Consider the following 23740-nt stretch of genomic DNA (forward strand, 5'->3'; position numbering starts at 1 on the left):
CAAGTTTTAATATTTTTTTAAAAAATTATTTTTAGATGCAATAATTAATAATATATCAATCTAATATCCATAATTTTTTTAAAAAAATACATTCTGTTCGTTGAATAAAAAAAAGAAAAAACTAAAAAAAAATGAAACAACTTCTTTTAGTACAAATGTTCTCATGAAATGTGCCGAAGAACAATTAAGGATATGCTTTTAACATGTTATCGAAAGTAAATGGCCTAGCCATGAGATCACAATGTGCACGCGTCTAACACGTTTAATTTATGTAATTAAAAAATAATAATTTTTAAAAATCTTTTTATGGCACTTTGAAAAAGTTCTCAATAATAAAGACATCAACAATTTTATTCCAAGTATTTTAATAGTGAGAGGTTTTCTTACTTCAATATTTTTTTTAACTCTAAAAATAAATACTTCTCACAATCAAATTGAAGACTTTATTCCCAAAATAATACACAATTATATATCATAGTTGCCCAAATATTTATCCTCGAGTAAGACGAGGATAAAGACAGTGAGAGATCGGACAATCGGGATACGTTTCGACAGTTTCAAGAAACTCCATCCTTCAGATACTTCACAAACCTATTGATGTAGTCCCGATGCAGCTTCCTATTCTGGAATATGGTAGCGGCATCTTTTGCTCGAGTCTTCAGCTGACTTCCTTCCTCCGAGACCATAGCTAGTCTCAAAGACTTGGCAATATCATGTCTGGTAAATGATCCATCTTCCTTCCTGTCTACCTCAACAGCCAAGCCCTTCTCCACAAGAAGCCTGGCATTCAGCCCTTGATCTGCGATAAATGGCAAAACAATTAAACAATGTCCATACTGCAGAGTTTCTATTACGGAACCCCACCCGGAGTGAAACAATGATCCCCCTATTGATGGATGCGATAGAAGTTCTAGTTGTGGTGCCCATCCTATGGAGACAATCCCTTTCTCGGAAGTCTTGTTAATGAATTCTGGGGGTAGAACATCGAGATCTGTTGCTGCCCAATTGGGTTTCCTAAGTGCCCAGAGAAATGGCAATTTTGATAGCTCAAGCCCATAAGCTATCTCATAAACTTGATCTTTGGTCAATTTACACTCACTGCCAAATCCAACAAATACCACGGATTCGTGTTCTTGATTGTCAAGCCACTCGAAGATCGTGTTCCATGTCCCATCAGTTATTTCTCTTTTCTCTGGTTTTTCTGGAGGGAGCAAACCTATTGGAATTACCTGCTTACTTACAAGTTTCTGGTATACATCCATGTACTCACCTTCAAATTCAATGCAGCTACGGACAGCTATAGCTTGACATCCACTTACAGTCTTTGCTATCCGTTCGGCATCTCTTATGCCTGAGGCATTCTCCCCAAATATCGCAGGATACATGTTTTTTGCCTCATAGCTTCGGAAAGCTACAGACGATGGGAAGGTTATCCACTCCGGTGGTGAAGTCAGAGATTCCGGGGATCCCCAAAACATCTTCTGGCCATCGCCAACAAAATTTCCTGGATGCCCCATAAACGCTCTCGTGGCTCCAGAGAAAATCGACAAGTATATTAGTGGGATACCATGTTCTTTTGCGATGTCAACAGCCCAGTGAGAACAAAAATCAGCAATTATCCAATTCGGGGACTTCTCAGCGACAAACTGCTTGAAGGGGTGTTGTAAGAGATCATAGGCGATCTTCAAGTATTGGATTTTCTCAGCAGGAATGTCTACTGTTGCCTCAGCTCCTTCTGGCAAGCCATACTTAACGTCCAAAGCTGGAAAAGGAAGCTCCACTAAGTTTATTAGCGGTGCTAAGGTTGGTGATATTGCAGGTAGTCGCTGTATATTCCTCGGAGTTGATACAAAGGAGACATGAACTCCAGCTTCGGCTAAAGCTTTGGAGAAATGGAAAAATGGCAATATGTGACCAAAGGCCGACCATGGAAATATTACTATATGCAAATCACTTGCCATAACTATGTCTGAATTCTGAAATGATCTGTAGGGAAGTAATAAAAGGTCTATCCTGATTCCGAGAGTGCCACAAATGTTTAAGAAATTGAAAGGAGGTTGTCCACTAATCGAATCCCAACGTTTTAGAGTTATTATTGTCAATTTTATTTTTGTTCCCATCATCAAAGGTCTTTGCACTCCGTGTCACCTTTTTTGGACAATCCAGTAGTTTAATACAAAAATCAGCCTTTGCTTTCCAAGGTGAGGATAAATTATTTTCAGCTAATTCCAGCTTTTTACTTTATGACCACTTCAACCTGCTTTGCGGGCTGTATGTGTTGGAAAAGTTGGTTTTTATATATAATTTTTTATACTAGGAATTAGTCGAAGCACCCAAAGCTACCAAAATTTTCATAATTTTTACAGTGTAATTGCATTGGGGTAGTTTTTATGTTTATGATTTAAAAAAAGTTGTTTTATAAAAAATATTTTTAGTTGAGATTGGTTTGATAAAATATATATTTGGTTAAAACTATGATTGAAATTGAGATTGAACAAAAAAGTAGTTTGATGTGTTTTGTTAAGAATGTTTTTCAAATTGAGGTTCTAAATAACTAAAAAGGACATATATTAATATTGATGGTTTTTAATTGAAATATTATATATTTACCTACTGTTATTACATTATGAAATAAATAATACTTTATATAAAGTATTTTTTATTGTTCCATTAAACTATCTGCAATTCCATCACGTACGAAATCCATGCGACAAGGATTACAGTTTCCATGGCGTTCTGAGCGTGCAACAACATTAGGTAAAATATCATCAAGAATAAAATTGGGATTGTGATCAAATTCTACAAATGCTATGTCATCATGCGATTTCCTTCTAATGTAATTATGTAGTGTCATTAAATAATGTTAAACACTAGTTTTTCGAATAAAACACAATATCTGAGAAAGTTTTTTGGATTTTTTTATTTTATTGGATTGGACTCGGTCCAATGCATTTAGGTTTGGGCTACACCGGTCCGGCCCATGAACAATGGAGACGCTCTCCACTGTTCACTTTGCAAAAAGTAAAAACAGGGAAATATAGCAGGACAAGAAGAAGGAGAAGGAGAAGGGAAAGAGCAAGCTACCCTACGCGGCGGCGATGTCTGGCTGGCGGTCGCAATGGAAAAAGCCGGTGGTGAACTGAGGGGGTTGCTTGGCCGATGGACGGTGATCCTTCTTATTTTTCCTCTGTTTCTGCTCTTCTTCCTTCTCTCTTTCTCTTCTACTTTCTAGTAAATTTGCATTGTCGGTGAAGAAAAGAGAACACGCCCTCAAAAAGCAAATCCAAATTGCTTTTCAAGAAATTGAGTTTCAGCTTCAGTTTCAAGTGGGATCCATAACAATAAAAGTGTAGTTAATATCTAACCAAACACTTGTAAACGGTATTTTTCAGTAAACACAACCGCAACACCGAACACGCACTTAGTCGTAGGAAAGGCTGGTGTTTGCAAAGTGATTTTTTCGGAAGAGATTTCACTTTCAACTTGTGACTTATCGATCTGGGCATGTCCTTACTAATTTTTTATCTTTTTTTTATCTCTTAGTAATTTCCCTTTAATTGTGGATTTCAATCCTCACCCTCTTTATTAAAATAACTATTAATAGTTATGTTGCCAAACATCAATTAAAATAAATTAGGTTTCATAATTGAAGAAAGAGAGATTAGAGCATTACTATAAGATAATATTAAAGTGTTTGAGAATGTAGTGATAATTGTTTTTTAAGATATTTTTTACTTGGAAATGTATCAAAATAATATTTTATTTATTTTTTAAAAATTATTTTTAAAATCAACACCAATCTAAAAATATAAAAAAATAATTTTAAGTGAAAAAATATCACCAGGGGCTAAATGCATTTATGTGGCTGTCGAACCTCAAGTTTGATTAATAAATAAGGCAGAATGAAATGGCTGCCAACCCCAGTAATTAGTTGATGGAATGCATGTATTTACTTCAAGCAGGACACGACTAGACTTGATTAATTTAGCGAATATCCTTTTCAAATGGTCCTTTGTTCCAATCGAGAATAATTAATTAATTAATTAAGATAACAGTTTCATTAATATATAATAATATTATGATTTTATTTTAATTTTTTTCTCACCTTTACCTAAAGATGGCCCAGCAGCAGTATGGTCAAGATAAAACATTAAAAGGATGTGTCATTGATGAAAGAATTGCTTATACGGAGAGCGTGCTTTTCTCAATATCAAAAGTTTATGCGACAAAAAGTGTTTCCTTTTCATTTTCCTTGTTTTTCTTGCGTACACAGGCTGTGAATATTTAAACAAAGTTTTGGGGTTTTTTTTTTTAGAGTACAGTGCAGCATATAAAAGTATTTAGAACATAGAATATTTTCACTTAATCGATAATGAAAATCATGGTTTTATTAATGAATTGTTAATATGAATAGCAATTATATTAAACAATTATTACTGTCAATAGCGTCATAACTAAACAATAATTATTGTTAATAGCAGTTATTGAAAGTGTAATATTTTAACATCAATTTTATTTATTAATTATAATCTCAAATTAATACATATTATTTTTAAATATTATTTTTATTTATTAATTATAAAAATAATTAAAAATGACAATAACAAAACATAATAATGTGCATTTTTTAACTTGTAAATGAATAATTTAAAATTTTAAACAACATGTTCACTTGTTAATTAACAATTTTAAATCATGTTTATCTAAAATAAGTATAAAAATACATAATATGCAAGGCAACATTAAAATCAATATGATAATTAACTAAAACAATATTACATAAGTAATACTAATAAAAATAACTCTTAACTAAAAAAATAACACAACATAATAATACGTTTAAGTCTATCTATGTTTTTTGAAACGATAAGTAGATGGGCCGACTTCATCAATACCATAACTTTCACTTATTTATGTGGTATCATCCTCTAAAAGAATGTCATTTAGGCTCAATGTCTCTCATCACAAGTCAAGTGTAATACAGCATGTCTCGAACCAAAAAGATACATAATAACAAGCTAGTCCATCATCATCTTCGAGATCACGAAAATCAATCACAACATATCAACTATCATGTAACAATTATTCAACCTAATATGAAGCGAGTAGAAATTATTAATCTAAAAATAAAATACAACGATTTTGTCCAAGCTTGTAAAAAGTAAAAAGTATTTATAGCATTGTGAATTCGACGTACATGTGGCTAATATTTCATCTCCTTACGTGGAGAAACCTGCGCCAAGTTTAGTGTAATAATTCAACATGTTATGCTTAGGTATCAGCTCATACAACTCCATCATGTTCGTTCCATTTTGGACGAACAATTTCATCATATTTCTAAATTCCACATCACATGCAATCAATATCAAAAAATATTAATGTTCCTTAACAAGAGACCTCCAAATGACATTTATTTTAATATCATTATAATTCAGCCTTAGTCTTCCAAGTATAACTTTTTTGATTTCTTCAAATGACATATCTCTAGTAGCATTGAAGAACATAGTACTTCTATCAATATAAGTGAAATTATTATTCGTATCAGGAACAATAATATCACCATAATAAAACAACATAAAGACATATTATATAAAACAAAAATACTTATTTCATCAAAATCAAATTATCTCACAATTCAATGCAAACTTTAATTGATATTATTTTGACCTTAATAATATCAATGAAAACATATATAATTGCACCAATTAAAAATTAAATAATCTCAATTAAACAAAATTCAACACAAACTCTAGTTGTTATGATTTAGACCATAGTTTTATTAATAACGTCAAAAAATCAATCATTTATCTATTTGCATCAATTCAAACAATATTTATCCCAAATCAAACAATTATATTAAATATGCCAAGCAACACAATAATCAATTTAAAATCTAATTTCTCTAATTCAAACCTATTTGATTCAATAAATAACATCAATTATATTAAAAATACATAATTGCAACACTCAAAACCTAAGATTATCTCAACATTAATAAAATATCTAATTATCAAACACAACACAAATAGTCATAAATCAAAACTCAAAATTCATCAATTCAATAATGAAACCTATAAAACTAAGAGACAATGCAGTTGTTATACCTTGATTTTTTTATGTAAAGGTGGTGAGGAGGTTGTCTAGGCCAATGTTTTGCAACAAAAGCTTAGTATAAAAACTTGTGGAGACAAGGAAAAGATGATTTTGGTGTTTTGATGGAGGATCAAAGATTGGTTTGGGCAAAGGTTTTCCAATTCTTTGCAAGAATGGCAGTCATGGAGAATATGTGGAGAATTATATATTTGTCATAACCACAATTCTAAATCACAGTTGTATTATGTAATTATTATTTAGAATCATAGTTATAATGAACATGAAATTTTAAATTGTGGTTTTTATTAAAGTCATGATTCTAAATAGCAGTTCTAATATAAAAACATAATTCTAAATAGCGATTATGTTAAACCTCCTTATTTTCTGAAAAAAAATTCAAATTGTATTATATCTCTAAAACTTTCTTATAATTGTATCAATTTTCAAAAGATAATAACCAATTATTTGCTATAGAACACCACCACATCATCAACAATAATATTAATAATAATTGTGTGGATGAAAAACCGTAGCCTTTTTTTTTGTCGTGGTCATTTGGTCAAAACAATGACTACGGGAAGCACATATTTCAAAATTCATTGAATGTTCGTATGAGGTTTGTGTCTACATCACGTTTGATCCAATAATTCATGATATGCTAAACAAATAAAATATTTTTTTTAATATATAAAAAATATTAAAATAATAGAACTACATTTCAAATATTTGAAGCTATCTCAAAAATAATTCTTGATATCAATTTTAAGGGATGGTTTGTTGGTTAAAAAAATATGTTTTTTTCTTCACTTTGTATATTTAAATCACGAGGTAGTATTTAGATAAGTTTATTAAATTTATTTGAACGCACTAGATTGATATATTTATTAAATTTAATATTTATAAATATTTATGAATGTTTTTTTAATTTTACCTTATGATAAAATTTACATGGATAACAACCCATAAATATTGTTACAGAAAATTATAAATATGACTTCAATACTTGTATTACAGGTGTTAACGTAGTTTTGTTATAATTTGATTATTTTCATTTATATTTAATACTTGTTTCGATACTTATCAATTTAACACTTAAAATGTAATATAATAAATACAATTCTCAATTTTCAAGAATTGGATAATCAACGTTTCTGCAGGCCCATCAGCATAAAAATAATGTTGGCCCAACTAGATTTCCTAAAACCCCAGAGAAATGGGAATGATAGATCAAAGCCCATAAACTATCCCGTCTCTCCCTAAGACTAGCAAGCCCAATACAGCGGAGCTTCTTTTCATAAAGCCTATTCAGTATCTTTCTCCATCACATTTTCAATTCGATTTAATTTTTATTAAAAAAAATAACTAAATTCATTTTAAAAAAATAAAATTAAACCGAAATCAGTTCAAGCTAATCAATTTTGGTTTGGTTTAGTTTTTTAGGATAAAAACTGGTTTGGCTCGGTGTTTTTCATGTTTTTTTCGGTTTTGGTTTGGTTTAATTTTTCGATTTCAGGTTTATAAAACCGAACCGAACCAGTTGATTTTTTCAAAATTTTAATCAGTTTAATCAATTTTTTTCACGGTTCAATTTTTTCAGTTATTATTTTTCTATTTTTCTCAGTTTTTTAATTTTTTACTCATTCCTAATAAATTTCTCTCTTTTTTCATGCTCGTTAGGGAACAGAACATGCCATAAGTAATGGGTTTCGACTCCCTTTCTCATACAAATTTACGTTAATTTCATAGCAACCATGAAATTCTTAAAATAAATTAAATAATGAGAGATGATGATCACATTAAGGATTTGTTTTTGCCGCTTAACCCATGCATTTAAAAAAATATATTTTTTATTTTTAATTATTTTTTTATTGTTTTGAAGTTTTAATATTAAAAATAATTTTTAAAAAATATATTATTTCAATGTATTTTTAAAATAAAAAATATTTTAAAAAATAATATTTAGTAGAATTCTAAACATTGATTAAAACCAAAATGTCATGTGCTTCGAAGGGAAAACAAAATGGCCATAACCAAGGTCACTTTATGCGCGCGCGCGTGTGAAATCAGCATTCAGTCGAAGACTATTCTGAAGAGTCACAGCCTCACACCCACTGTCCGGAAGGGATTAGGTGATCTGATAAACAAAGAGGGAGAGGTCATTTTAGTTTCATTCTGTGGTCGGTAGTAATAGTATTTTTTAGCTAATTTTTATGTATAAAGATTTAATGCTCAAAATTATTATTTTTAACTTTGAAAAATAACATGTTCTATTATTGCAATTTAAGAGAGTAGATATTAAAATTAGTCATGATCGAGCTGTGGCTGTTTCCGTCTTTTTCTCAAATCTCGAAATTCATTAGCATTAACAAAATTGATTTTTTTTATAATACAAACTCAAATAGTAGTCGAAACAGCAACATTCGGACATGAGTTTGTTATACTTTTGTTGATTGAATATGGTCCTCTTGTAGGAATGGATAATGATGATGTAGCAAGGTATTTAGGAACAAGACTCCTGCTGATGATGGGATAAATTAATTGATTTTTGCAATCTGCTTCACTTTCCTTAGCTTGTTTAATGTTAAAAGCCATATACCTGCAAATTAAAAGACTCATCTTTGTTGTGAAGAGAGAACGCAATAATATTTTAGATAAAAATACTTTGAAATATATATATATATATATATATATATATATATATATATATATATTTGAGAATAAAAAAATTATGCTATAAACCTTGTATTTTTTACTGGAGTTGAGAGGCTGAAAAGTAATTTTACCTTTCAAAATTAGTTTTATATCTTAAATCGTGTTCCACTCAGCCAATCCAACACACCACAACCACATATCTATTTTCCACTAAATTTATAAAGTTAAGAGATAAAGATATGGTAGACTACTACATACTTTTGTATAACTAGTGATATATGGGGAGAAGGGTGAGGGACACCAGACACAGAGACTAGGCCCAGTAAGAAAATCATGAAGACTAGGTGTTGGATTTAGGTTATAAATCCAAGCTCAAACAATACTCAAGATTGGGTCTGACATAGTTTCAGGATCATGGAGCTTCAAGCCTGACGAGGTGTCAGGATAATGAAGCCCATGGAACCTCAGGCTTAGCGAGGGGTTGGCATCAAGTATCGCAGGCATGGCAGGGTGCCATACCTAGATAGATAGGCCCAACAGTGTATGAGGTCTAAGGAATTGGATTTGACATAGTGCCAAAACTGTTGGACGTGGTAGTATACCGAAGCTCACGATGGTAAATCCAGAAAAATCCTATTCCATGAGATAAGTTTCCCGGCAATCTAAAGTGCCTTTTTTTCCCAAAAGAAAAAGAAACAACATCCAGAGCTGGTTCAGTCATGGGGAAGTTGTTTCTAGAACTAGATAAAGTGCTTACGAGGAAGAATGGACTCAAGTTAGTACATTTGATGAGAGGGGAGGGGGAAGGTAGGTCCATTAACAAGAATCTTGTGTGGACATTATTTGATTTGAAACGATTAATGTACAATGCTCTCGTGACTAACCAGTGGCTGATTAGCAAACAGAGCTCGGAAATATTTGCCTTTTGATCCTCACTAGAAGTTTTTTTTTTTTCTTTCCGATATAACGCTTACGGGTTAATTTGTCTGTTAAAGTTTCGTGTAGCCATATTAATAGTTGAATATTCGAGGGATGACTGTTAATGATGAGAACAAAGGTGGGCCTCATCATTTATATTTCAAATTTTCACCCGTGAAGTGGGTCGGCAATAGTGGGGTGGTGGTGTGCTGTGAGAGGAGGAGGCTCACGAGATTGAAGACTTCGATGCGAACCCCAAGAAAGCGAAGTCATATGGGACCCACTAACTACTTTCCAACAGAAGAGGCCAAGGAGCAACCACCACACTCCAAATTCCCTCGGTCACATGCTCTCTGCTACAAGCTCGACAAGCTCACAAGCTCAGAAGCTATGGCACTGGTGGTGAGCCTATCCTAGTTTAGCACTATTCGAAAACATCACCCATTTAATCTCCTTCATAAAGTGGGGAAAAAACAAAGTTTCGGTGAAAAGTGATGCTTTAGAAAATGGTTAATGGGAAGGAGTGCAGTGGGAGGGTGGTGATAAGATGAATATAATGGTGAGTGGCATATAAATAATGGGTTCTCAAGGGATGCTAAGATCCTGTCAAGATAATTATGCTTAAAGTGGAACGTCTTTTTGTCAGATTATGATAATATTTTATTCGATGCTTCGAAGTAATGAAGTTTAGAGCATAAGTATATACCAATTAAGGTCGAAGAAAAATGTTTTCACTAAGCACCAGGTTTCCGACCCATCTTCTCAGCTATGTAACTATGTTTCAGGCTCTTTTGTCTACGAGATTTCATCTTTCGATTTAAAAAAAATAAAAAATAACAATAATAATAACATGAAGAGGAGCAAAACTGGACAAATGACTGGTGATTCCTTGTACTACAACACAAAATATTGGTAATTAATTTGTCAAAGTTTTTTGCTTCAAGACAAGTCACAACATTTTTGTCCAATCAGACACTCGGAGATTATCAAGATCTGTAATCAAGTGAATGGTGGAAATTATATTTCTGATGTGTATGATGCCAATACAATCAGCAATTTTAGAATGCAATCACGGAAAGCATTGCTTTACTTCAAAGAACGACAAGCAACCCTACAAGGAGAATCCAACAGCCCTAGCTTTTTCCCTATAAATACCTCATTTTTCATACGAATTCTCACAACAAATTCTGCATTTCCCTCTCCCGTGATAGAATTATTGTCGATAAGCGGCATGGAAACTCGAGTAAATAACTCTATACCCTTTTCCATTCTAGCAAACAAAAGAAACACTGCTTGTGTCGAGTATTTATCTTTTCTTGACAAGTATTAGTGCTAATTAATTAGTTCTCTTTCTTCTTTGCCCCCATTATGAGCTTGCAGGTGACTAGTGTGGTTCTAGCGTTACTTGTGGTTGCCTTCATTAGCTTCAGAGGTGCTGAGAGCAGAAAGGCGAGGATTTTGGACTCCTTTGAGTACAGTGCCATAAACTGCAGGGCTCACAGTGCATCATTAACTGATTTCGGAGGAGTTGGGGATGGAACAACATCCAACACTAAAGCATTTAAGGATGCAATTGATCATTTGAGTCAGTTTTCATCAGATGGTGGCTCTCAGCTCTTTGTTCCTGCTGGAAAATGGCTGACTGGTAGCTTCAGTCTTACCAGCCACTTCACACTCTACCTACACAAGGATGCTGTGCTTCTTGCCTCTCAGGTTTGCATGGTTACACCTACGCATAGACGTAGAAGTGCCAACTTTTTTTTCTTCCTTAAAAAATTTCTCGCGCGTCTTCTGTTTTGTTGATTAACCAAGTCAAGAATGGAATGGTTTAGGACATGCAAGAATGGCCAGTGATGAAACCTCTGCCATCATACGGCAGAGGGAGGGATGCAGCAGCTGGAAGGTACAGCAGTCTCATATTTGGAACGAACCTCACTGACGTTATTATTACAGGTAATGCAATGCAATTTAAGAAGTGATGAGCAAGATTTAAGAGCAATTTTACAAATTATAACAAAATCATGCGCTTTTACCTGCGGTCGATCTTACAAGTGAGTTGGTGACAAATTTGAAATGTCAGGGAACAATGGCACAATTGACGGCCAGGGAGCTTTCTGGTGGCAGAACTTCCACAAGGGCAAGCTAAAATACACCAGGCCTTACTTAATTGAGATCATGTTCTCAGATACTATCCAAATTTCAAATCTGACACTCCTGAATTCCCCGTCTTGGAATGTTCATCCTGTTTACAGCAGGTATTCTATACCCTGCTGTATGTCATCACATATATGATCACATCTCTCACATTACACACACACACACACACACACACACACACATATATATATAAGAGACTTTCATGACTATTTTTGTCCTCTTAATTTTTTTCATTAATCATGGGATTGCAGAGATATTCTTGTGCAAGGCATTACCATCATCGCTCCAATCACATCACCAAATACCGATGGAATTAATCCAGGTTTGTATTTCCCTGATTTCTGATTAGCTTATAATTGTTCAACCATCTTGAAGTTCAAGAACTTGAAAGCCAAATACCTTACATCCAATGTGCCTAATATTTTGCACGAACAACTTGGGCAGCATTTAATTCTGTGGTATGACGTTGCAGATTCCTGTACAAACACTAAAATTGAAGATTGTTACATAGTTTCTGGAGACGATTGTGTGGCAGTTAAAAGCGGTTGGGACGAGTATGGGATTGCATTTGGAATGCCCACAAAGCAACTAGTCATCAGACGGCTCACGTGCATCTCTCCATACAGTGCCACAATTGCTCTAGGGAGTGAAATGTCGGGTGGGATAGAAGATGTTAGAGCAGAGGATATCACAGCCATCCACACAGAATCTGGGGTCAGGATCAAAACTGCTGTAGGGAGAGGAGGGTATGTGAAAGACATATACGTGAAGAGAATGACCATGCATACCATGAAATGGGTCTTTTGGATGACTGGAAATTATGGGTCACATGCTGATAAGAATTATGACCCAAATGCACTGCCATTGATTCAAGGCATTAATTACAGGGACATGGTTGCCGATAATGTGACAATGGCAGCTAGATTGGAGGGCATTGCAGGCGATCCATTCAAGGAAATTTGCATCTCTAATGTTACAATCGGATTGGCACCGAAGGCAAAGAAGGTGCCGTGGACCTGCACCGAAATTGAGGGGATGACAAGCGGGGTAAGTCCACGGCCATGTGATTTGCTACCGGATCAAGGGCCAGAGAAAATCACGTCCTGTGATTTCCCTCCGGAGAAAATACCAATCGACTTGGTGCAGTTCAAGACGTGCTCCTTCGGAATGAGTTACATGTGAACTTTGCTTCTCTACTACCATCAAGCAATGTATAAACACTGCTAGCTCCGAGCAAAAAATATATATAATCTACTAGTTTCTCTCAGTTTTATAACTTACAAGTGATCATATCGCACACATACAGCATGATCAGACAAACATATATTGACAAAATCTGTTCATTGCTTGGGATTGAAATGCTTTAAGCAGGTGCAAGCACAAACATAATCGAAACAAATACGCAACATGAAATTTGTTGTCAACAAATATAAGATTGAACAAGCAGAATTTGACACGAGCCATAAAAGGCCTCGGATCGAAATGCATTAAGCACACAACAAATAACAGTAAAACATAGCGAAATGGAAGTGTTGGGTTTTTTAGAATCGATTTCTCAAGTCGTGATGAAATTATCCGATTCAACTTCAGTGTCCCATAGAATCAACATAACCTTTGCCATGGTTCATGTTCCAGATGATAACACAATCTTTGTTCGTACCAGCAAGGGTCTGGAATTCTCTCTTCAGCTACTGCAGCTGGCTGTTGAAAGATAAAAAGCCTAGATCTCTATAACAACAGTCAAGCCAAACACCAGCACCCATGTCCCAACATCTAAAGTCCAAATCACCATAAAGCATAACCATCTCACAATAACCCGCACAACAGTACCAGAAATAATATCTACAGATTTCTTCTCTTCCAGGTCCACAATGAGAAACACGTTATTACCTAGCAATTCTTCACATTCAAAATCAACATTCAGAAACTGGAAAAAAAAAACAGGGACCATCGGGCGTCCTCAAAACCATGAAGAGTTCACTCCATGACCAATAGAGTTCACTAGAGAACTCCTCATGAAGCTTAAGTGGCCCATGGCACAGCCCAAGGAAGAACCTACACCAACTAAAGATGGAATCTTTATGGAGATTCTGCTCAGCAAACTTTAGAATTACACTGCTTGTCCTCCATCTTACACTTTTTGATGTTGTAAAAAATCTGAAGTATCAGTTCATTGAAACCTACAGAAAATTCTATGCATCCAGTACGTTTCTTATCTCTTCTTCTCTCAGAGAATCTGGTGGATATGTTATATTGTTGTCCATTATAACCATGGGATAGCTTCCCAAATGTATACAACAACAAGTCAATCATATAATTCTCAAGGACCTGGATTGAAGTTTACAGATTCCATCCAGATGAGTTCCTTGATGTTTTCTTCAGTAAAAGATGGTTGCTCAAAATCAAAGAGGAAAGGCCTTGGGCAGACAGGCTCCTCGTTGATGTCATGAAGAGGTGCCAAGTATGGATGGCACAATGCCTCATCAACTGCAAGAGAAAAGGTCAAATGTAATCACTGCCCAAATAAAAGCTTCATTAATCAGAAAACAAACTCAATTTTAATCAATTTGATATAATTTCCAAATGTTAGGACATACCATATTTTACTATACTACTACTAAGATATGCAATTTCACTTTATCAAATAATCGCCATTATCTCAAATATTATTTGGTGAATGCACTTACTTCCCGGTCAAATGCATAGCCAAGCTTGCAGGAAAAGGTCCCATAAAGATAAAGCAACATGACACTATATACGTATTAATTATTATTTTGATGCACTATCAATGCTACATATGACCCTGAATGTTCAACTTTACTCTATGTTTATAGTCATCAATTTAAAAAAAATGTTCCCACAATGTCACAAACTAGTCCTTGAAATCACTATCATGCCTGCCTCATTTTACCTGTAATACGCCTATTTGGATCAAAGACCAGCATTTTCTCCAACAAATCAGCAGCACCAGCAGAAATATTAGGAAATCTAGCAGCAAAATTTTGCCTTGGGTATTGTGGAAGCTGCCTGACATATCTTCGTGCATTCTCACTTCGCAGGAAACCAAGACAGGAGTCATCAGGTGAACCTATGAGCTATTCAAAGATAAATGCACAAAGTGTTAAGCTCATAGTTGTGCCATGCACAACCAGCAAAAAAAAAAAAACAAACAAGAATGTGATGATAAAACAGAATAGAAGTGGAGATGCATCACTATCACATAAATGAAAAGGAAAAAAAGAGAGAGGAGGGAATTTCTGATTCCCAATCACATCTCTTTGTTGCACTGTTGTTCCTAAGATATCATCATTACCAGGGACAAATTAAAAATTTCAACCCACCCCCAAGTTTGAAATTTTTTTTAAAAGGTTCTTCTAAATAGACCCCTCAAAATAATAACTTTACGAACCTGCTCCCCGGATGTGACATACTAGATTAATCCATGATCATTACACAGTTACCAGATTGAGACTTAACAATAATGCAATTCCTGCCATTTGGACACAAGGGAGAGAAAAAAAGGCCAAAGGGTGCATAAATTATAATTATCAATGGCCACTAACAATCACATATAAGTGAATGAAAAGAGTTAGAGCCTCAGTCCTCAAACAATGAGCAAATACTTTGATAGAGAAAACACAGCAAGAATACTCCAGAACACGTTTGATGGACAATTGCAAAATGACATACCTCTGTAACAAGCCTCAGCTGATGAACATAGTCTTTCCCAGGAAATAAAGGTTGCCGAGTCAAGATTTCACCAAGTATACAACCCACTGACCATATATCAATTGCTGCAGTGTACTCAGAACAATTGAGGAGTAATTCTGGTGCCCGGTACCATCGAGTGACCACATACTCGGTCATGAAATCCGTTTCAGATGTTGTCCTTGCAAGTCCAAAGTCGCCAATTTTAAGGTCACAATTAGCATTCAAGAACAAATTGCTGGGTTTTAGATCACGATGCAAGACATTTGCGGAATGTACATATTTAAGCCCTCTTAGCAATTGATAGAGAAAATACTGCAAAGCAACAATTTAGATATCAATTAAAATCAAGCACCTAACACGGTATTTATTAATTTATGCTATTCTTGCTCATGAAACAATGATAATTCCAACTATAGCATTCGTTAGAGAAAGCATTTTATTCATTAGCAGTCTCTTGGGCTGTGGCATGTGGCCATAGCTTGTCTCTCTTCTGTAAATTTGCCCCCTTGTTATAAAAAAGAGAGAGATAAAAAGGGGTGATTAACATGACGGGGTGATCTGTTGGGATTTGAGTAAAAAGGGGGAGAGGTAGAAAGAGCAGTGAAGCCCACTGGTAACTGTGAATTATTAGAGACATGATACCATTAAATTACAAATGACAAGGTAGCCAACTAATAAACCTATTGGCTCAACAAAGACAAACAGATAATGAAAGTCATCATGCTATGCTTGTGATTTAGTTCAAAATCTAGCATTCATTTATAGCTAAATGAGGAAGAATAGCTTATGCTGCTTATCATGACTAGTCAAACCGTTTTGTCACAATTTCAACCAGTAAAGCTTGAAATTTGCAGCATGTTAAAAGCTACAGTCAAAGATCAAAATATTCTAGAGGATGGTAAAAAATAAGAAAAAATCAAATAAGCAACCACAAGAACAATAATGTCTTAGATAACCCTGCTCGCTATGAGTATAGATTACTTATAGTAGAGACCAAACCCAAGAAGAATTAATGGAGCTAACCCGACAATGATCATCTGTCAATTGTTGGTTGGAGCGTATTATTTGATGAAGATCTGTATCCATTAATTCATAAACAATGTAGACATCATTGAAGTTTTCTGTCTGGGGAGGCCGAATGATGTCTTTGATAGCAATAACCTGAGGAGCAGGGAATGAGTAGTAAGATCATAATTATAACAAAACACCATAGAAACAATAACTACACAAGTTCTACAATACAACATCAGCAAGCACTCATGATTTATAGGCTCCGATGCCATGCAATTAGAGTGTGTTGACAAACCAGTCTCAAATGTGGATGATGTAAAGCCAAATAGAACTTAAAAACTGAAGCAACATGATAAACCGGTCAATACTGAGCTGCCAAAGAACATATCTACATGACGCAGTTGATTACAATAGAAAATTGTGAATCAAATGAATCCAAAGTAATATACTGTAGCCAATCAAGCAATTGACTTTTGAATCACCAAGATCGTCACGCTCTATGAAAGCAGAGCTTAAGTTCAATTTAACTAGGAATCACCCAATTGATGATAATAATAAAGTAAACAAAGGTCAGGTTTACAAAAATTCCACCCCTGAAAAGAAAACTATGATTGCAACAAATTTCAGGTTCTTGGTAGAATTATAACTGACCTGAGCAACAACTTGAATTGATCTATGAAATCATGAAACAATAACTTGAGTTGAGCTCGGAAATCATGAGAATAACAAGGGAATTCAAACTTACATTTTCATGATCCATGTGGCGAAGAAGCTTAATCTCTCGTAAAGTCCTCTTAGCATCGATTCTGTTGTCAAATGCATTACCAATCTTCTTAATGGCAACCTCTTCACGTGTCTCGGCATTCACAGCAGCACTGAAGGAAATAAAAAAACCACATCTTCCTTCACATAGATGATTACACACAGAAATTAAGTCACACACAACGAAATCACAAAATACATTCACACTTCACCAGAAATAGCAGTTCTTAGAACTCCAACAACTAATAAAAAAGATTTACTTCTCTTGCAATAAATATTCCATAGCTCAAAAATTAAGAAATTCTTTAGCACCAGCTTTTCACGGTTTACACCAAGTAAATAAAAGCAACCTAGTATCTTCTGGAATCTTGCAAAAGAGCACTCATTTTTAAGAAAGATCAAGATCAAGATTTTATTCTTGAAATTTCACTTTGGAGAAAATCTTAATACAATCCAACACGGCATTAAAACCAGGCTACGAAAAACGAATAATAAAAAATTCATAACTTAACCTAAAACTAAAAGAACTGAAATCGAAAACTATAAAGTAACCAAAACCTACAGTTGAAACTTAACAACAGAGGAAAAGTAGTTTCCAAATGAGAATCAGACGTACCAAACAATACCATAAGCGCCACGGCCAACAGGGCGAATAGGAGGGACGTACTTTATAGAAACTTCAAAGAGGTTACCGTACACGTTATACTGTACATAGCGTCCACCATGAGTAGGTATGCCTTTGATGTTAGGGTCACCACCTGAGCTTGACTCTAAGCTTGACATTTTTCAGTAGCAGCAACTAGTAAGGATCCGATTACAAGCTAGAGAGAGAGGTAATTAAGCAGTCCGTCCAGTACTAAAGTTGTTGATGAAGTAGAAAGCGGAGGGGAGGGGAGGAAGGGATAATATTTGGGGCGGGCGTGTCGGTAGGCAGGTGTAAAGTTTTGTCGTTTTGACATTTCTTTTGATTTGCGCGTGGGAGTTTTTCTTTTTTATTAATTAATTTATTTATTACTACTGTTACCATATATCTAGTATATTATAGGATTCAACCATATTTTTGAAGAAATTTAAATTTTTTATTTTTAAATTAATTTTTTATATTATTTTTTTTATTTTTATATGTTGGTATAAAAAAATAAAAATATATATTATTTTAATATATTTTTTAAAAAATATTTTTTATTATATTTTTAAACAGATCATAAAATTTATTTTTTTTGTTCGCACAATGTTTTTTTAAAATTTGATAAAAATTTTTCTTTATATATATATTTGGATTGCTTTTTATATACTAATATTAAAAATAAATATTTTTAAAAATATATTATTTTAATAAATAAATAAAAAACATTTGAACGTCTTTGAACTGTTTTTTGTTAATTAAAGAATGGTTAGGTTAGGTCGGTGACAAGCCTTTTTGAATAGTAGCAGAAAAAATGTTTAAATTATTTTTTATTTAAAATATATATTAAATATATATTTTTTATTTTTAAAAATTTATTTTTAACATGGACACATTAAAATATCTGAAAAAATAAATAAATAATAAATAAAAGCAAATAAATAAATAAATAAAATTTAATTTTAAAATAAATACTTTTAAAATACACAAAAATAAGCTTGACGTCTTTAACCATGATGATTTAATTATTTTAATATAATATTTTTTATATTTTTAAATAAAAATTATTTTAAAAAATTATTATTATTATAATTTCAAAGATGTGTAGCTGAAAATTGAAGAAATGATGGGGAGCAAATTGATTTCATTTCAAAATCAGTGGTCCTATAGCCAGAGCAAGCGGACCCAATTTTGAAAACAATGTCTTTTATCCCAAGCTTTTCAAGCTGGGAAGGCTGGAAGAGAAGATCCATAAAATCATTCCTTACTTCGACGTACAAGAGAACACCTCAGCAAGATCATGACGATCGGTGTGGTTATGGTTCTCTACTCCCTCCACTTTCATTCAAACGAGCACTAAGCTGTATACTTTAGTCTTTAAATATCGTATTGCTTTTGTGAGAATTTCAAGAATTCAAGTATCCTTCTCCTAAAACACATCAGGTGGCATTTCCATTTATTTTTAATATTAACATGTTAAAACAACTAAAAAATTTTAATTTAAAAAAAAAACTAATTTTTTGAAAAACTCCGGTTCAAACACCCTTTTAAACTAACCTTTAACTTGCTATAAAGTCACAAGACAACAGTAAGATTAAGGTCTCATTTGTCTTTGTGGTGTAAACGTGATTTTTTAAAAAAATATTACTTCAAATTATTTTTTTATTTTTGAATTGTTTTGATATATTAATATTAAAAATAAAATTTTAAAAATAAAAAATATTATATTAATATATTCTCAAACAAAAAATACTTTAAAAACAATTATTAATACAATATCAAACACTAGCAAAGCTCATGTTTAGTATTATGATTCAACCATTATTTTTTAAATTTTTTGTTCTAAATTAATTTTTTTGATATTTTTTTATTGTTTTGATATGGTGTAAAAAACAAATTTTAAAAAATAAAAAATATATATGTTAATTTATTTATATAAAAAAAACATTTCAAAACACAAGTAATGAATTCCTGAAAAGGCACAAAACTCCTCCTCCAAGGAGGACGACACCTTAAGCCTCCAAGTCAAAGTCTACCTTATTTGCCACCAACCGGAAAATCATCATTTTCTCCGTTTCCTTGGACATTTTATTAACGTGTTCGTCTTTATTCGTTTTATTATATTCAACTAAAATATCCTTTTGACTTTTCTTTTCTTTCTCTTTGCTACTTTTTTCCTTTTCCCCTTTCCCTGCACTCTCCATGAACTTCTCATCTCCTTTCCCCTCTTTCTTCATACTCTCTCTCTTCGTGTCTTATATTATGTTTTTATTCGATAACAACGATATATTGTCTGGATTATATGCTCAATCATTATTCATAGGATATATTGTCTGGACTATATGCTCAATCATTATTCATAGGATATATTGTCTGGACTATATGCTCAATGACTATTCATTTATTGGGATAACCCTGTAAATAACAAAGTAAAAAAAATATTAACAAAAAAATATTAAAAAAAAATATTTTAAAAAATAACCAAAGTCAGACTAATTTTTCAGATCTATGACTCAAAAATCTGAAAAAACAAAAAAATAAGATTCTTAACCAAACAAATATTGAGAGATGAAATTGAAAAAAAAATCAATAAAAAAACAATGCAAAGCTAAACAAATAGCATTTAAAAGAATTAGAACTAGATTCAACATAAAAAAAACAATTGAAATTAAATGTTAAGGGAAAATTTAAATGAAATTAAATATTTAGAGATGAAATTGAAAAAAAAATTAATTAAGAAAATAATTAAAAAATAACAATTAAAAGAATTAGACACCAAACTTGACATAAAAATTCCATGAAAAGAAATGCCCAATAATAGAATTGAAGAAAAACAAACAAATCAAGAAAATAATTAAAAAAAATAGAAATTAAAAGAAGAATGACTAGATTTAATAAAAAAAATTGACAAAATCAAACAACTAGGGATGAAATAAAAAATAAAATTCAATTAGAAATAATCAATGTAAATAAAAATATTACAATTAAAAAAAAAATGGATCAAAAAAAAAATTAAAGGGCTGACATAATCTTTTATATAATCATTATACAATTCAAGTAAAAAAAAAAAAAAGAGTCAATTAGCGTAAAACTGAATTTCACTGCCATACGTGCCCCTCTAAAAAAAAAGATATTAAAACACATCAAATAATATTATGAAAGCTTGATTTCAACTATTGTTGTAAATGAAATGTATGCTTGAAAACGACATCGTAGCTGACACATATCAGTTGCTTTTTTTTATGCGTACAAAATTAAAAATGCGCCTATGACTAAAAGATAATAATATTTAAAAAAAACACTTAATAAAAAACTGACGTAATCCTTGGCAAGTGGGGTGGTAGCTCAGTCGATCGAGCGTCATACCCCCCCTCTCTCTGGTCCAATGAAGGCAACGGGGGACCTTTCAACCCTTTCATTCAAGTTGCTAACTAATTACCAAGCTAACTAATTATCTTGGAATCACCGGAGGGGTTTCGTTCAAAGAGCACCACAAGTTCAGAAATCAATTTGGAATGAGTCGTCGTGAATCTTCCCTGACATTGATTTCTTCCTTGAGAGAATGGACATGCCCTTCTTCTGTCCACGTAAAATTATATTAAAAAAACAAACAAACAAAAATATCTCTAAAACTAAATAACAATAACAAAAAAAATTATTAGAAAATAATAATTAAGCCCCTGAAACCAAGACTACTAAATTTAATACTTGATTAATTCAACTATTCATAACGAAATTAAAATTACCTTACAGCTCCCCCAGGCCAAAGGTTTTAATTATTTACTTTTTATAAGTATTACAGTAATTATATTATTATTAAAACAATAAAAAGATAACATTACTCCTAACAAACCAAGAATGATAAATTGAACATGTATAAAGACCTTTTTATCCCTAATTAAAGCTTTAAAAATTAAAGAATAAAGAGTAAAATAATAATTTCATTATACTTCTACATTCAATTTAATATTTTACTTAATTTTATCTTCACTGACACGTAAAGTATACTTTTTTTTAGCTAAAAAACTAAGAAAACAAAACAAATTATATTGACTTCAATCAAATTCTTTTTTGTGTAGACTTCAGAGATATTCTTTGAAATTTCATGAAAAATATATTGACTAGTCATATCTGCAAAACTTTATCGGTGAGTGTTATTGTATTTAATGAATTCAATAAGTTTTATAAATTAATTTAATGCAACTGTGCTGCAGATATTATATTTTAAAGTGTTTTTTTAATATATTATTTTTTAAAAAAAATAATTTATTTTTGACATTAATATATCAAAACAATTTTAAAATATATAAAAAATTAATTTTAAATAAAAAAAAATTAAATCTTGAATAAAGACCGCGCGAAAAAGACAACCTAAAACCAACCACCTTTGTGTGGATTTCTTAAATGATCGAGTTGCTAATTTACCTAAAGGGCCCTGCTCAACTCCCCCCTTTCCATGGATCACCAAGAGCACGTTTTATGACACGTGCCTTTGAATGGGTCACCAAATCTCAACCATTAAACAAATCACAATTTTAAATACAATTTCGATCACTTTAATAAGCCATTCCCTTTTAGGAGAGTAAATAATCCATAAAACCGAATTATTTCACGAGATAAATTTATATATTAATCTTAAATATAAAATAAAAAAATGAAACAAAATTTATTTCCAAAATTTTCATCTTTTTTTTTCCTTCAAGGATCAACATTCTGCCCCTATTGCGTTTTCATTTTAAAATAGTTTTAGCTTTGAAATTCATCTTCCGTTGCTCAAAGATTAAAAAAAAATTTACTATTCAAATAGCCAATTTTTAGTCTCTGTTTTCCTCTTAATAAATTACTTGGAGAGAAAAAACAAAAGTAGTAAATCGAAACACAAAATAGAAAAAGAATAAAAGCCCAGAACAAGATAATGTTTGTTTTTATAGCTCGATTTATTATTATTATTTTTTAAAAAAATATTAAATTAATATTTTTTAAATATTTTTATTTGATTTTGATATGTTAATATAAAAAATTATTTTAATTTATTTTTAATAAAAAAAATTTACTAGGCCGTAACCAAATCTTAACCCATTTTCTCGGGCCAGAAGCAAAAGCAAGCACCGTCACCTAAAATATTTGAAAAGAAAACGCTCTGTTCAGAGCTTATTGTGAGGAGGTGAAACGGTCTCCGGTGAAAGTAGAATACAACTTCAGGATGATACAATGCCCTAATACGGGCTTAAGCTGCTTCCTACAGCCGAGGTGGAGATTTGATTCTGGAGTGTCCAAATTCAAGACTGGCAATTATTTGTAGCTCAAAGCTAGCTGGTCCTTCACCAAGCATTCCTCGGTGGATCTTGGTTTCAGCATACTGATGAGTTGGCTATGTTGTTAACCAATTTCAGTCGAACCAGCCGCCGTTAGGACTTTAGAGACAATTGACTTCCATAACACGCTTTTGTTTGTTTTTGTGGTAATTTTTAAAAGTATTTTTTATTTAAAATTATATTGAAATAATAATTTTTTTATTTTAAAAAAATTTATTTTTGATATTAACATATCAAAACGATCTGAAAACATTAAAAAATATTAATTTAAAATAAAATAAATTATTTTTTTAAAATACTTTTAAAATACAAAAACAAACAAATCGTAAAGAATGTGATGTGGAGGCAAGTGTTGGAATTTGTTTTAATAAAAACATGATTAATAATTATATTTTAAACCAAATTAAAATTGAGAATCATTTACTTTTAGAATTAAAATTTTATAGAAAATTATTCTTCAATAAAAGCTCATGAATATAAAACATTAAGATTAAAA

At 32.2% G+C, this 23740-nt stretch overlaps 3 protein-coding genes across 3 annotated transcripts; 1 reads left to right on the forward strand and 2 right to left on the reverse strand.

Moving 5' to 3' along the window:
* Positions 1–420: 420 nt before the first annotated feature.
* Positions 421–2050, reverse strand: LOC133690660 (putative UDP-rhamnose:rhamnosyltransferase 1). Its single transcript, XM_062110906.1, has one exon. It carries the CDS (start codon positions 1959–1961, stop codon positions 558–560), a length of 1404 nt encoding a protein of 467 aa, XP_061966890.1. The 5' UTR covers positions 1962–2050; the 3' UTR covers positions 421–557.
* Positions 2051–10746: 8696 nt separating this feature from the next.
* LOC133692645 (probable polygalacturonase) lies at positions 10747–13087 on the forward strand. Its single transcript, XM_062113734.1, has 6 exons — positions 10747–10906; positions 11044–11376; positions 11496–11616; positions 11744–11918; positions 12072–12142; positions 12293–13087. The coding sequence occupies exons 1-6, from the start codon at positions 10895–10897 to the stop codon at positions 13000–13002; spliced, it is 1422 nt and encodes a 473-aa protein (XP_061969718.1). The 5' UTR covers positions 10747–10894; the 3' UTR covers positions 13003–13087.
* Positions 13088–13233: 146 nt separating this feature from the next.
* On the reverse strand, positions 13234–18217 carry LOC133692646 (mitogen-activated protein kinase homolog MMK2). Its single transcript, XM_062113735.1, has 6 exons — positions 17921–18217; positions 17288–17417; positions 16555–16692; positions 15511–15843; positions 14732–14915; positions 13234–14307 (listed from the first exon to the last, which is right to left on the reverse strand). Exons 1-6 carry the CDS (start codon positions 18085–18087, stop codon positions 14141–14143), a joined length of 1119 nt encoding a protein of 372 aa, XP_061969719.1. The 5' UTR covers positions 18088–18217; the 3' UTR covers positions 13234–14140.
* Positions 18218–23740: the final 5523 nt, after the last annotated feature.

Source organism: Populus nigra, chromosome 4, assembly GCF_951802175.1.
Source record: "Populus nigra chromosome 4, ddPopNigr1.1, whole genome shotgun sequence".
Taxonomy (NCBI): Eukaryota; Viridiplantae; Streptophyta; class Magnoliopsida; order Malpighiales; family Salicaceae; genus Populus; species Populus nigra.